The sequence below is a fragment of the Prionailurus bengalensis genome, chromosome C1, assembly GCF_016509475.1.
Source record: "Prionailurus bengalensis isolate Pbe53 chromosome C1, Fcat_Pben_1.1_paternal_pri, whole genome shotgun sequence".
NCBI classification, from domain to species: Eukaryota; Metazoa; Chordata; class Mammalia; order Carnivora; family Felidae; genus Prionailurus; species Prionailurus bengalensis.
In genome coordinates, this window is record NC_057345.1 from 124729789 (window position 1) to 124741979 (window position 12191).

A 12191-nucleotide genomic window follows, 5' to 3' on the forward strand; every position below is an offset into this window, starting at 1 on the left:
CCAGTGCAGCTTTTTCTTCCCATGATCCTGTCCCTATGCTTTAATAAAACTACCTTTTTACACCGAAGACATCTCAAGAATGTTGGCCGTAGGCTCTGAACCCCAACACTTCAAACCACATCAATATTAATATAATAAGATAGGTTCCAGAACTCATTCCATTCAGATGAGATCCACATCTAGGTTTTGATTCTTAAATTCTCCATGTAACTGAGGTACTTGATTCAAGAGTCTGTGAGACTTTCTCTTTCTCTCCTAAGAACCACAGCCAGAGACACTTTGACCTCAGTCCAGGCCTTCTCTCCTCTGGTGTGTGAAGAAGCTACTGCATTCCTTGACCTTCATTGGAATGTGACAATAGAAACTATGTGTCATATGACACTTTCATCCTTTCTGTTTGTATCAAACTCCAGACTGGGCACAATGCGACCTGGATTCCATGCTGTATGGCTGAGTGAGAAAAGGTTAGGAGAACGAGGTCTGTATATTAGGCAGAGGTGAAATGGTGATTGTAGCCAGTTATCTAAATCTTCTCTACTTGGCTCAACACAGCTTTGTCCCACTGCTTAGCCTTCAGGCAGTCTATTTCTCAAAAGTACAGTTATATGACAAAATAATTTTTCCTCCCTGGCACTGTGCCTTGTGCTATTTATTGTCTGAAATCAGGTTAATTCTGTCCTTTCTTCCTCACCCCATAATTTGCTCAAAGCAGTGATGTGAATGCCTGAAACTTTAATAAAAGTTTCAAGAGTTCCTCTTAACTGGAGGTAAAACTTTTCTTGAGTCTTTGTTATAATGCAAATATGTGACCTGAAAAGATACCTGCTTCACCTATTACTCCACTGATGTGAGTTAGTCTACCAGATTGGCTAGCTAAAGTCTAGGAGAGAGCAAGGGATAATGAAATGAAATGTCCCGGGAAAATGGAAATAAACTGGTGAATAGTCTGATAAGTAAGTCAAAGGGGATCTTTATTGAGTACCTGTTATCCTCCTGCATAATATATTAGCTGCTGGCTAAGGCCAGTTTGGGGAAGAATGGAAAAAGGAGGAGGACAGAAAGATCACTTGGGGGAAATTCCTGAGGTGGGTAGGAGGGTACCAAGCAACTCCACAGAGCTACCCAAAGAAAGCCAGATTCTTGGGGCTAGACAATGCCCTTTGTCATGCTCTCCTTTGGTCATAGGAGCCAGAAGCCTTCCTTTAGAACTAAGAGACAAAGAGGGCAACCAGCCAACAGGGGAAGGTAAATAGATTTCATGCAGCCATGGGGCACTGGGACATTTGACCATTGGGCTATTGGACAGATTATTCTTTGTAACTCTTTTAAATTTGGAGAAAATAATACATATCCTTCATTTCACTAGAGCCTACCATGAATCCTTGTTTTCTTGGATATCATTCAATTCTGCTTGGTTTCTTCCTTAAACTCCTCAAAGACATTTCCTCCTCTTTAGAGGAATTTCCAGATCCTCTGCCTCTGCTTAGAGGATTATTTTTGATACTATCACTGGCCAGTGTTCTTAATATGAAACAATGTTTTTTGAATTCCTACTGATCATTTAATCCCATTAGATAATTAATATAATACACAGGGTGAACCTATTATAGTTAAATAGCAGGAAAGAACAATCAGAAATATGAGCTTTGTGATCATTTGTGTTAGCACTTCTATTAGGCTGGGCTAGTCATTTTCTTGTTGTTTATTAACGTGGAAGTCTGACATTTATCAGGGTGATTTTAAAGAAAAAAATCTAGTTGTATTATTTTAGTTAATTTATGAATCTTGAATTTCAATATAAAGCAGGCTTAGTTAACACTACTTTATGTTATAACCAACTCCTAATATTTTGATTAAACTAACATGACAAAAATGTAAACATTCAGTTTCACAAATTTTCTGATTATTCTTCTTTGTTAATGACATTAGCTGTTATTTGGTTAGAAGGATAACATATTTAGATTTGCTCGGTTGCAAAGCATATTCTATGCTTATATAACATTTTGAGGCTATGTGACAATACTTAGCTTAGACAAAATGAAGAATATTGGTTTACCAGCATGCTAAAAATACCTTCTCAGTCATTCTTGTGGAATAAAGAGAAATACCCACTTGTTTGTTGAGTCTCCTTCAGTCTTCAAATGGATGAAGTTTTTACAAGGTTTGCAGTGATCTTATGGATTGATTAACCCAGGGAATGTACTCAACCCTGTTTTCTCTGCTACCTTATGCAATAAAGAGTAGCAATATACTGACTTTCCCAGTATCCTTTGCAGCTAGGATTGTCTTTATAATCTGGTTCTCCTCAACGACATGTAAGATGGAGTCTAGGGGGTGGATTGTGATGGAGATTTTACTCTTCCTTATACTTATACTTTGTGCCTTGAATATAAAGGAATGCCCAGAGTGGTGGAAATCAATTTGCAACCCAACAGGTCTGAGGACAAAAAGCCAGGGCTTTTGATAACATTGTTGAGCTGCTACCCATCTTTCATGTTTTCCTTCTTCCAGTTTTTTTAATTGTGTAAAATGATCAAATGGCTTTATTCAATACAATGATTACTCAGATTTGCAGTTGTTGTTTTATTGGTAGCTGATAGCAGCTTATTCACATAGTTCCCCCCTAGTTTGAGGAGATAAATCTCCATAGTGTGAAGACCAGGTCAGGTCTCTGTCCTAAGCATGGTCCAAATTTACTTCCAGGAGAGTAATCTAAAGCAGCACTTTCCAACAGAGCTCTGTGTGATGATGGAAATGTGCACACAGACCACATAGGATATGTAGCCAGTGAGCACTTGAAATGTGTGCAGTGCCACTGAGGAACTGAATTTTTAATATGACATAGTTTTAATGAATTAGAACTGAACCTGAAATGGCGACATGTGGCGACTAGCTATTGGGTCAAACAATGCAAACCTAAAAAATCACTAGCCTACGAAAGCATACATTACTGTAGTTCTTTTGAAAAAAAATCAGCCTCTAATTTTATATGTTATTTTACAGGCCTGAGAACACCTCATTATAGAAAAATGATGATCCAGCGGGGCATTACATAGTGTCATGTTTGAAGGTTGTTAAACAATATTTAACTTGCATATTAGCTAGCTACACAGAACTGATACCAATTTAAGCATTTTACATTGACAACTATAATAAAAGATGTCTTCTTGGAATAATAATCTTATTCAGACTGCACTCATTCAGCTGTTTGTTAAGGTTTTTGGCTCCTCAATTACAAATGGAAAGAATAATAATGGAGTGCCGGTCTCATTAAGCTGTGGGGGTACAATAACTCTCTGAGAGAAACTGTAAATTACAGTTTGCAGAAGACTTCTGGGTACACGAGAAAACCAGCCATGGAGGGTCTCTATAGGACCCAAAGAGTGGGGAGGTGCTTGGAGCTGGCAGCTGAAGATACAGGATACTCTAACCAGACTAGAAACCAGAAATGTGTGGGGCTGTCATGCCCTAGAACATAGGATTCGATATCAACTGCTATACCCAAATGTGATTGGAAGAAATTATTCCATCATGCCTTGGTATCTGGTGTAAACCTCCTTAATTGGCATGCTTGCTTTCATAGCTATTTTTAGAGCCTGAGGAAAAACTAATTCTGTCATCGCCCAAGGTGGCTGCTATCACCTGACAAGGATTATAGTCACAGACAACTACTCCACCAGTTACCTCCTGGCTGCTGAAAACAGGTCAGCAAAAGGTCAGCAAAGTCTTTTTGTGTTGGGAAGCTGAGTTCCTTCCACCTAGGCCTAGGCACGATTTTAAGAAATAGCTGACAAATCAAACTTATTTCACACACACGGATACTTGTAATCAGGGTTCTAACAGAAATGATGAAGAAAATGAGTTGTGAAGTTTCGGAAAGCCATGTACACCAAAATCTATTAGGTTCTGTGTGTAAAACATATTCAATTAAAAAATGATCCCATTTAAGAAAGCTACCACCCCACATTTCTATGGCAGTTGTGCAGAATGCTTCTTGAGACAATTATAGAAGCTGGATCGATTCAAAGTTGATTTTTTTCCTCAGAGAAATTATTTACACTCAGTATTGTTTTCATTTCATCCTGACAAGTACCTACTTCTCATCAGTTTGCAGCACATTGCTCTGAAAACATGCATGTTTTCTCTATAGGTCCCGCTTTGAACCACTTACTTTATGGTAGCTTCCAATGTCTGAGAAGATAAAAGGAAGCCTGTGTGAGAGGTTAAGACCCAGTGCTCACAGAGGTGAGGCATGGGACGTGCTCTGTAGGAACACACTGTGTCTGCAAGAAGGTTGCATTAAAAAATATCACCCATGAAGATATACATGATGTGGATGTTTACCTATGATGTGGCTCTGAAATGTGGGCTCCACGATCACATCTTCATCCTCTTGCAGGTCTCCGCTTGCTTCTTTTATCTGCGGCAAGAAGAAAATACTGTAAGTTCTTCTTTATTACATTCAACAGATTGTCCGCAATCCTCAGAATGGTGGTTGGTTCTGTAACAAATGTGGGCATGTGTGAGTCAGCGTGTGTATGTACATATACGTATACAAAGATTCTTCATTCACTTGGCTTTATGACAAGTTTTAATCACAAGAGCATATTTTCAGAAATATAACCCCAGACCTGAAAATGAGGATTTTCAGGGTAACTAATTCTCCAAAAAAAATTAGAGATAATAGCTTTGGCTTTTAATACTTAATAAAGTCATAGCTGTTAGGAAAAATTAAAGTCAAAGGACATATAATTCCTCCAGAGACAGTGACTTTCACCACAAGTTATTTTAATAAGAAGAAAGAAATATACTTAGATCTCCTGACCCTTTCCTGGAATGTAACTCTCTAAGAAAATTATTTTTTTTGTTCTTTCTGTGATGAAACATAAGGTGACTATGATGTATGCTTAGCGGACTAGAGCAGTGACACATTTATATCGATTTTTTAGGTCAAAAACATTCCCCTTATATTTCAGTTGAAATATCCAGATGCTGAATGGGGTAGCATTCAGCAGAACTCTAGAGACCTGAATAAAGTCACAGTGTTTTACAAATGAGAATTCTGAGATCCAGTAAGTTTCCATAAACATATTGTAAGTGGAAATGCTGGGATTACAACTCAGGTCCCCTCCTTCTCAATCTAGTGACAGTAGTAGCAACAATAACATTATCAGTACCAACCGTAATTTAAGATTTTTTTAAGTATATTTATTTTCAGAGAAAGAGAGAGAGAGAGAAAGCAAGTGCAAGAGTTGGGGAGGGGCAGAGAGAGAAGAAGAAGAGAGAGAGAGAATCCCAAGGAGGCTCCTAGCTGTCAGTGCAGAGCCCGATGTGGGGCTCAAACTCACAAACCGTGAGATCATGATCTGAGCAGAAGAGTCAGATGCTTAACCGACTGAGCCCCCCAGGTGCCCCGGTACCAGCCATAATTTAAAAAGCAAGCTCTTAAATACTATAGAGCAGGAGCTGTTTGAGCTCTTAATGCCTATGATCTCATAATTCCTAGAATAATGCTAGGTGCTATTGTTAGCCTCCTCCTCCTGAAGAAACAGACAAGTAATTACCCAAGTGGTGGAACCAGGATTCAAACTCAGTAGTACCGACTCCGGATTTGTGTTCATTTGAGGGAAATTTGTTGTTCTCAAATGTCCATTTGACTATGCCAGTAGACTTGGCTTCAATATCAAGGCAGCTTGTGGTCCTTGGCAGAATGACCCAAAAAGCCCTTTTAAAATATATCCCCATCGGTCACCTGGGCAGCCAATGATAATGATGTGAACCATGCACTGAATGCAATGGAGTTCTGCTTAGGCACATGCATTAGAGGCTGTCAGTGGACATGTGCCGGGGCTTGAGTGGAACGCCAAGAAACTCTTATTTCATACTTGCAATGTTGAAAGTCATATGGTGCATAATGACCTTGAGATACATGTAGCTTTTACCTATTTTTCATATTTAATGGAATAAGACCAATATTTATATCTTAAGATTGCAGTTCCAATATCAGAATGTAATTGGTGCTTATTCTGTATATGCTGATAGTCAGACGGTGGTGGACTCAAGAGAGTATGTAGATGGCTACCTGAACCTCACAAGGAGAGACCAAGGGTTCAATATCCAGAGGCCATGCTTCCTCACTTTCTTTCCTCATCAGCCTTTTGCTCTTCAGGCATCCCCCTGTTTGTTAGCATGTCCAGAAGAGGAAAGTTAGGGAACGGGGCAGGGTGTGGTGGGGGGGAAGGCTTCATCAATAATCTCTGTTTTCAGTAGTGGACATTTATGCACAGCAGAGAAGTAAAATGCCATGAGCATCAGCAAGGCTAATGTGTTACTTATTTGCCTTCCAAGCTTTGCCTAGCTCAGGGATCTGTTTGTGACAAGGTGATCAAAAGACTCACTGAAAAAGGGATCCCAAAACACCTTCATTTCCATCAACCCAATCTGAAGCTTCCAACCTCATTTATAGACACATCAAGGAAATCTGTTTGTATTTTCAGTGCATACCAACTCTTATGCCAACATATTTAATGTTTTTCCTTACCTGTTATGTAAAATAATATTTCCTTCAGGTTTTCCTAAACTGGGGGTGCCCTGCTAACCTGCTGGAATGTAGATGAATCATCATCTTTATCAGCCTGTGAGATTCTAAACTAAAGATTCCAATAACTAAAATAAGATTCTCATCTTACAGATGAGGAAAAGAGGCTCATACAGGGTTAGTGATCTCTTCAAGGTCAGAAAGGATTTCAGTTTTAGAGGGGGCACTCCTGGCCCCTATTCATTGCTATAATTAAATTTTTCATAGTGCATGATATTGTCACAGGTGTCCTTTCTAGACCTTCCCAAGAACTAGGATATTTTTTTAGTGTCTGGCAGTTAGATATGTAGGCAGTACTCCACGTATATATAAGCAACATTTTTATTTAAGAGTAGCAAAAATTTTCCGAGTGTATGTATGTGTGTGTGTGCACGCACATGTGCGTGTGTGTGTGTGTGTGTGTGTGTGTGTGTAACTTCCCTGCTTCCCTTCCCTTCTTGTTTCCTAACCAATCTGTGGAACTTCACCACCACTTTTCTCCAAGTATCATATTCAAGACAGAAAAAAAAGGCCATCCTTTTGTCCTACCTTCCAGCTCTCTGTCAGAACTTTTCTAGTGCGTTCTGTGATTAACAGCAAATGTTAAACGTGGCCTCTGGGTATTTATCAGAGGAACAGGGCTTGTAGACAAGGTCCCTGGTTCTTTCAGCTTTCCTAGGCTGATGACCCGTGAGGAGTAGATGACCCATGAGAGGAAAATCCAAAGATGGGTGAAGAACTAGCAAAGGAGTGGAAAATGAGGTATGCCTCAGAATGGCATACTTGTTGGTTCTAATCATCTATACAAGTAGATTCCAATGTGAAGTGGCGAGGAATTAAAAAAAATCCATTTGCCTATGGAAATGAAGGGCATGATTTGTTTTGGCAGCAGATTCCCCTTGCTAATTATATTTTTCATCGGCTGAATTTAAAATGAATTTTCATTCTTGATCGCACAGGGTCTGGGTATTGGTGAGTCATTGTCGGAACTTTGCTGGGGATCAGGGGCTGCCAACTCAAGATTAAGAATTTGCCAAAGATAGGCACAAGTGGGACGATCTTCACGTGACGAAGCCCTTCAAAGATAGGAGTGGTCACAAAACCCAGAAGTTTGGCTCAGAAAAGAATAGTGATTAGAGATGTAGAATTTTCTCAAGCATTGTTCTACCAGAAACAGACACAACCTAATGTCAGTAATGTCCTATTTGATAAGAAGTAGCAGGTAATTCAAGCAATAACTATGGGCTATTTTCGGTTTAAGTTTGTTGTCAGTATGTCAGGGGCCTTCTAATGGTACACCTCCAACTTCTGTCCATCTTTTGGGGTCTGCAGTTGTAGTCAAGAACTGTACCAAATACTAATCCCTAACAGGAAACCAGTAAAGTGTCACTGTGCCCATTATATTCTATTCATCCCTACAATTAGAAAAGGCAGGGAGGAATGAGTTTACAAAGGACCCTGGAGGAAAATGGAAAAAATAATTCAACACACGCACACACAGACACATACCCAACATTTGGGGATACCCTTCATTTGGAATTCTGCTTCTATGTCTTCTATAAATCATCCCAACGTAAACTGCTTCCCAAAAAACAACATTGTATTGTCAACATTTATTGCAAAAGAACAGAATATAATGAACCTAAGTGAGACAAGAAGCGATCTTTGGAAGGAAAACTCTAAAAGGCATTACTTTTAGAAAAGTTAGTCATTTAAAAAAAAAATTGCAGGAGGAGGGCAAAATATGCATGCTTCTTATTAGCATCAAAATGCATTTAGTACAGAACTGTTCAATTAAGGATGTTGAAATTACAACATTTTGCAGAACTTAATAAGATGATAACAATTTGTGTAATTATTGTACTATTTTATGCTATTTCATCACCACCGTATCATTTTCATGGGATAGTATTTGATGCTTTTTTTATTAGCATATGTGATTTTTTTCACACTATGGGACACTGGCTGAAAAAAATACTCATAATTTAAATTAAAATACCCATATTAAAACGGCCATCTCTTCCCAGTGCATGAAGAAGGTATATGATCTCGTTAATTTTGTTAACAATTTTTATTTTGTCCAGTGATAGTCAAGTAGGAGCCTGGAGCTGTCTTCCCTTGAGACTTCTTATTACACAAAATTATCTGAATCCATAGGAAGGAAGGATTTATAACACATAGCAAGTAGAGTGCATTTCTTTCTTTCTTATTTACTTAATACCTATGCAATCTTTCCTGGGGATGCCTTTTCCCCTCTTGTCATGATTTTATATAATTCAAGTAGAAGTACAAAGTAACATGGCCCTTGTCTAAATTACACAAAAATTAGAGCTAAGTGGTCTGTGAATGATGGCCTAAATGGGGACATAAGCCTCTAATTAAGGTTCTGAAAAGAGAAAAGGATTGAATTCAGCAAAGAATTAATGGGACTTTTATACATATTTTAAAATGTATCTAGCAATCCTGAAAATTGGTATTGATATGCAGCTACCAGTGAATGCAGTGCAGGTCTGCTACATACATGAATTTGTTACATGTATGGAAATGCTCATGTATCAGCATAGATTAGAATACAATCCCTGAGGACCCTCATAACTGAATATAGTCTTGGTGTGTAAAGGGAAGAGATGGTGGTATAACATTTTGAACAGTGATTTCACTAAAAAACAAAACAAAACAAAACCCATGTGACACGTAATGTATTATGCGTAGCTACTGTTTTCATCCCGAGTGAATACTGTTAGAAAGATTCTCTGCAATAGAGTTTAAAATAAGCAAATGGGAAATTTACCTTGAGCTCTAGTAGGGGAAAATTCCCTCAAACTCTGAATTTTAAGAGGTATTCCCATCAATGTGCTATGGTATTAGAATATATCCTATTTTGCAACTAATTTCCTTCTTGTACAGGCTGATAACATATAATAAATAGGTTTTCACTGCTAGTCTTGTACTAGTCCCAAAGGAGACTATGGCAATGTCCTTTCTGAAATTAGTAATTTTAGTCCATTCCACATTGATGATTATGGAGATGAAACAAAAAAAACCCACTGCATTTTACATTAAAAAAAAAAAAAGACTAGGTGGTCAACTATCCAGGTTAATAATATTCTTCTGTATGGAAAAGCTTCCCAGCATGACTAATTTCGTCTTGCAGCTAACTAGAAAAAAATTAGCATATCCCTATTGATTATGTATTTTGGGGTGGTTAAGTAATCTTTGTACTTCACAGAAAATAATAAGAATGTTTCTTGCTGATATTCTGGAAGGACCAAAGGACACTTATTACTACCCTGAAATGTAGTAATTCAGTGAAAGACTGAAGACGAGAGACAAAAAGCACAGAAATTACTGTAGTGTTAGGAAGTAACGAGAAAGTAAAAATGAAATTGTGAAAGCCAAACAAAGGTTTTTTGTTTTTTTGGTATTTCTGTGCAGCAAAGATATATACCCTAAGCTGTCAGAAACATATTAAATGGGGCATAGTTAAATTGAGTGCCTCTGATAAGAGGCTCTGCCAGGCTATCAAAGTTTTAGATCAGTTGGATTGAATTTCTGGCATATTGCACGTTTCCACACTGTTCATTCTCTCTTTCCTTTCGGTGACACTACAAGGACAGCCTTACATATGCTTATAATTTGTGATTTTACAATGCGGGGGACATCTACATTTTCAAAGAAGGGAGGATACCATGGAAGCCCAGAAGAAAAAGGGGGGGGGGGAACTTTTGCAAGAACCTAGTTTGCAATATGACTTCAGAGCATTTAAAAAAAAAAAAAAAAAAAAAAAAAACTTTATAGCTCTTCCGAGTCCAAAGCTATTTGAAAGAAAAATGTGCATTTGTGTTAAATTAATTTATGTCTATGAAATTCTAAGGGACCCTAAATATCAAGAATTCATTAAACTAGTAATTAATAATAATGAATGCCAATCATGATTACTTCTAAAAATCTCCTGTGAAACACTCTAGAAAAAAAAATGTATAATTACTTTATATTTCAGGTTTTCCCTAAGAAAATGGTAGTATGTACCATATTTTACAGTCTCTTTTACTATACTACAAAAACATATGGATACAGTAATTCTATAAAAAGAATTTCTTTTTGTTTGTGGAAGTGCTTCAAAACTTATACACAGGAACAATAAATATCACCAAATCAATTATGTAAGAACAGAAAGAAGGTAAGGAGAGCAAATGCAATTTAAGGTAATTTTAAAACCAAAATATTATTTGAAACAAGCATATCCTGGGGAAATATAAAAATACTCTTTCATTTTTTAAATATTTATTTTTGAGAGAGGGAGAGGGAGAGAGAGAGAACGAGAGAGAGCTCACATGAGGAGGGCAGGGGAAGAGAGAGAGGGAGATAGAGAACCCCAAGCAGACTCCATGCTGTCATCACAGAGCTAGACTTGGGACCAGATCTCATGAATCATGAGATCATGACCTGAGCCAAAATCAAGAGTCAGCCACTTAACAACTGAGCTACCCAGGCCCTTTCATTTCTTAAAAGAAATTACCCCTGAGTTGAGCTTTTCACTTCATAATTAAGAGACTCAATAATAGGGAATCAAGTTCCAAAATAGATTTCTTCAATACTTTCTGTCTAGGTGAGAGGAATTGGTACATACAGCTTTCAGAAAAAAAAAAAAAAAAAAAAAGAACAGTGCTTAAATCGAGCCATCAAAATAGCCAACAATCTCTCCAATTGTTTAGTGGTATTATGTTTTATAATCATGTCCACGCCTTTTTGTGTTGCTGGAAATGAAGGAAATGATCATCAAAACAAATCCCCTGCACAGGAGCCTAATCTGAAGATGACACCAGCCTGTCAGTTGCAGGCACTCTGGTTATACTGCCCTGAAAGGCAGCTAACCCAGAAAAGATCCTGGAGGCAGCGACTCCATTTGCAATATTGCTCTCACTTCTCTACTGTCAACAGGTGTCTCTCCTTTTCCTTGAACTTTCTCCCCCATTCACCCAATAATCTTGTGCTTGTACATTGCCATCAGCTTAGCTAGAAAGAACCCAACCAGATTCACGTCATAACCAGGATGGGGGGAGCACTTACCAGGGAGCTTTTCGGTATTTCCACATCGGCTTTGGTTTTGATGTTTTTCTTGTGGTTTCCTTGAGTGCTCGTAGAGCTGCTGGTGAGGCAGGAACCCTGGGAGCTGCCCTTTAACACACTCCTGCAGGAAACATTATTTGATCCACTTTCTGTCTGTTGAGCGGCTTTCTTATCAACTCTGCAGGTAGAAAGTGATTCCTCTGATAAATTACATTGCTCTTCTTCAATCACTACTTTTCCCAATCCTTTGATGTTTAAGGTAACCTCTTTGTATCTCTTTGTCTTTAAACCTTTGAGTGATAAATGTTTGTCAGTGGCCTTGATCAGATCTTCATCTGACATCCCAGGAGTGGGTCAGTTTAGATTTGATATTTATTTATTTATTTATTTATTTATTTACTTACTTACTTACTTACTTACTTACTTACTGCTTGTGAGATGGGGGAAGGAGGGAGCAAAATAAAAGCCACTGAAGAGTGATTGCTAAATACATGTCTGGCTTGAGATCAGCAGGAAATGTAATTACCTCTGGAACGTTTCTAAG

General features: G+C 38.1%; 1 protein-coding gene across 2 annotated transcripts in view; it reads right to left on the minus strand.

The window, feature by feature from the left end:
• NCKAP5 (NCK associated protein 5) overlaps positions 1 to 12191 on the minus strand; it is an 890605-nt gene that overhangs the window by 93396 nt on the left and 785018 nt on the right. For both annotated transcript variants that reach the window (XM_043576610.1, XM_043576611.1), the window contains exons 14-15: positions 11648 to 11825; positions 4345 to 4420 (exon numbers count right to left, since the gene is read on the minus strand). In XM_043576610.1, coding sequence (XP_043432545.1) covers positions 4345 to 4420; positions 11648 to 11825 — 254 coding nt within the window. The remainder of the gene's footprint in view (positions 1 to 4344; positions 4421 to 11647; positions 11826 to 12191) is intronic.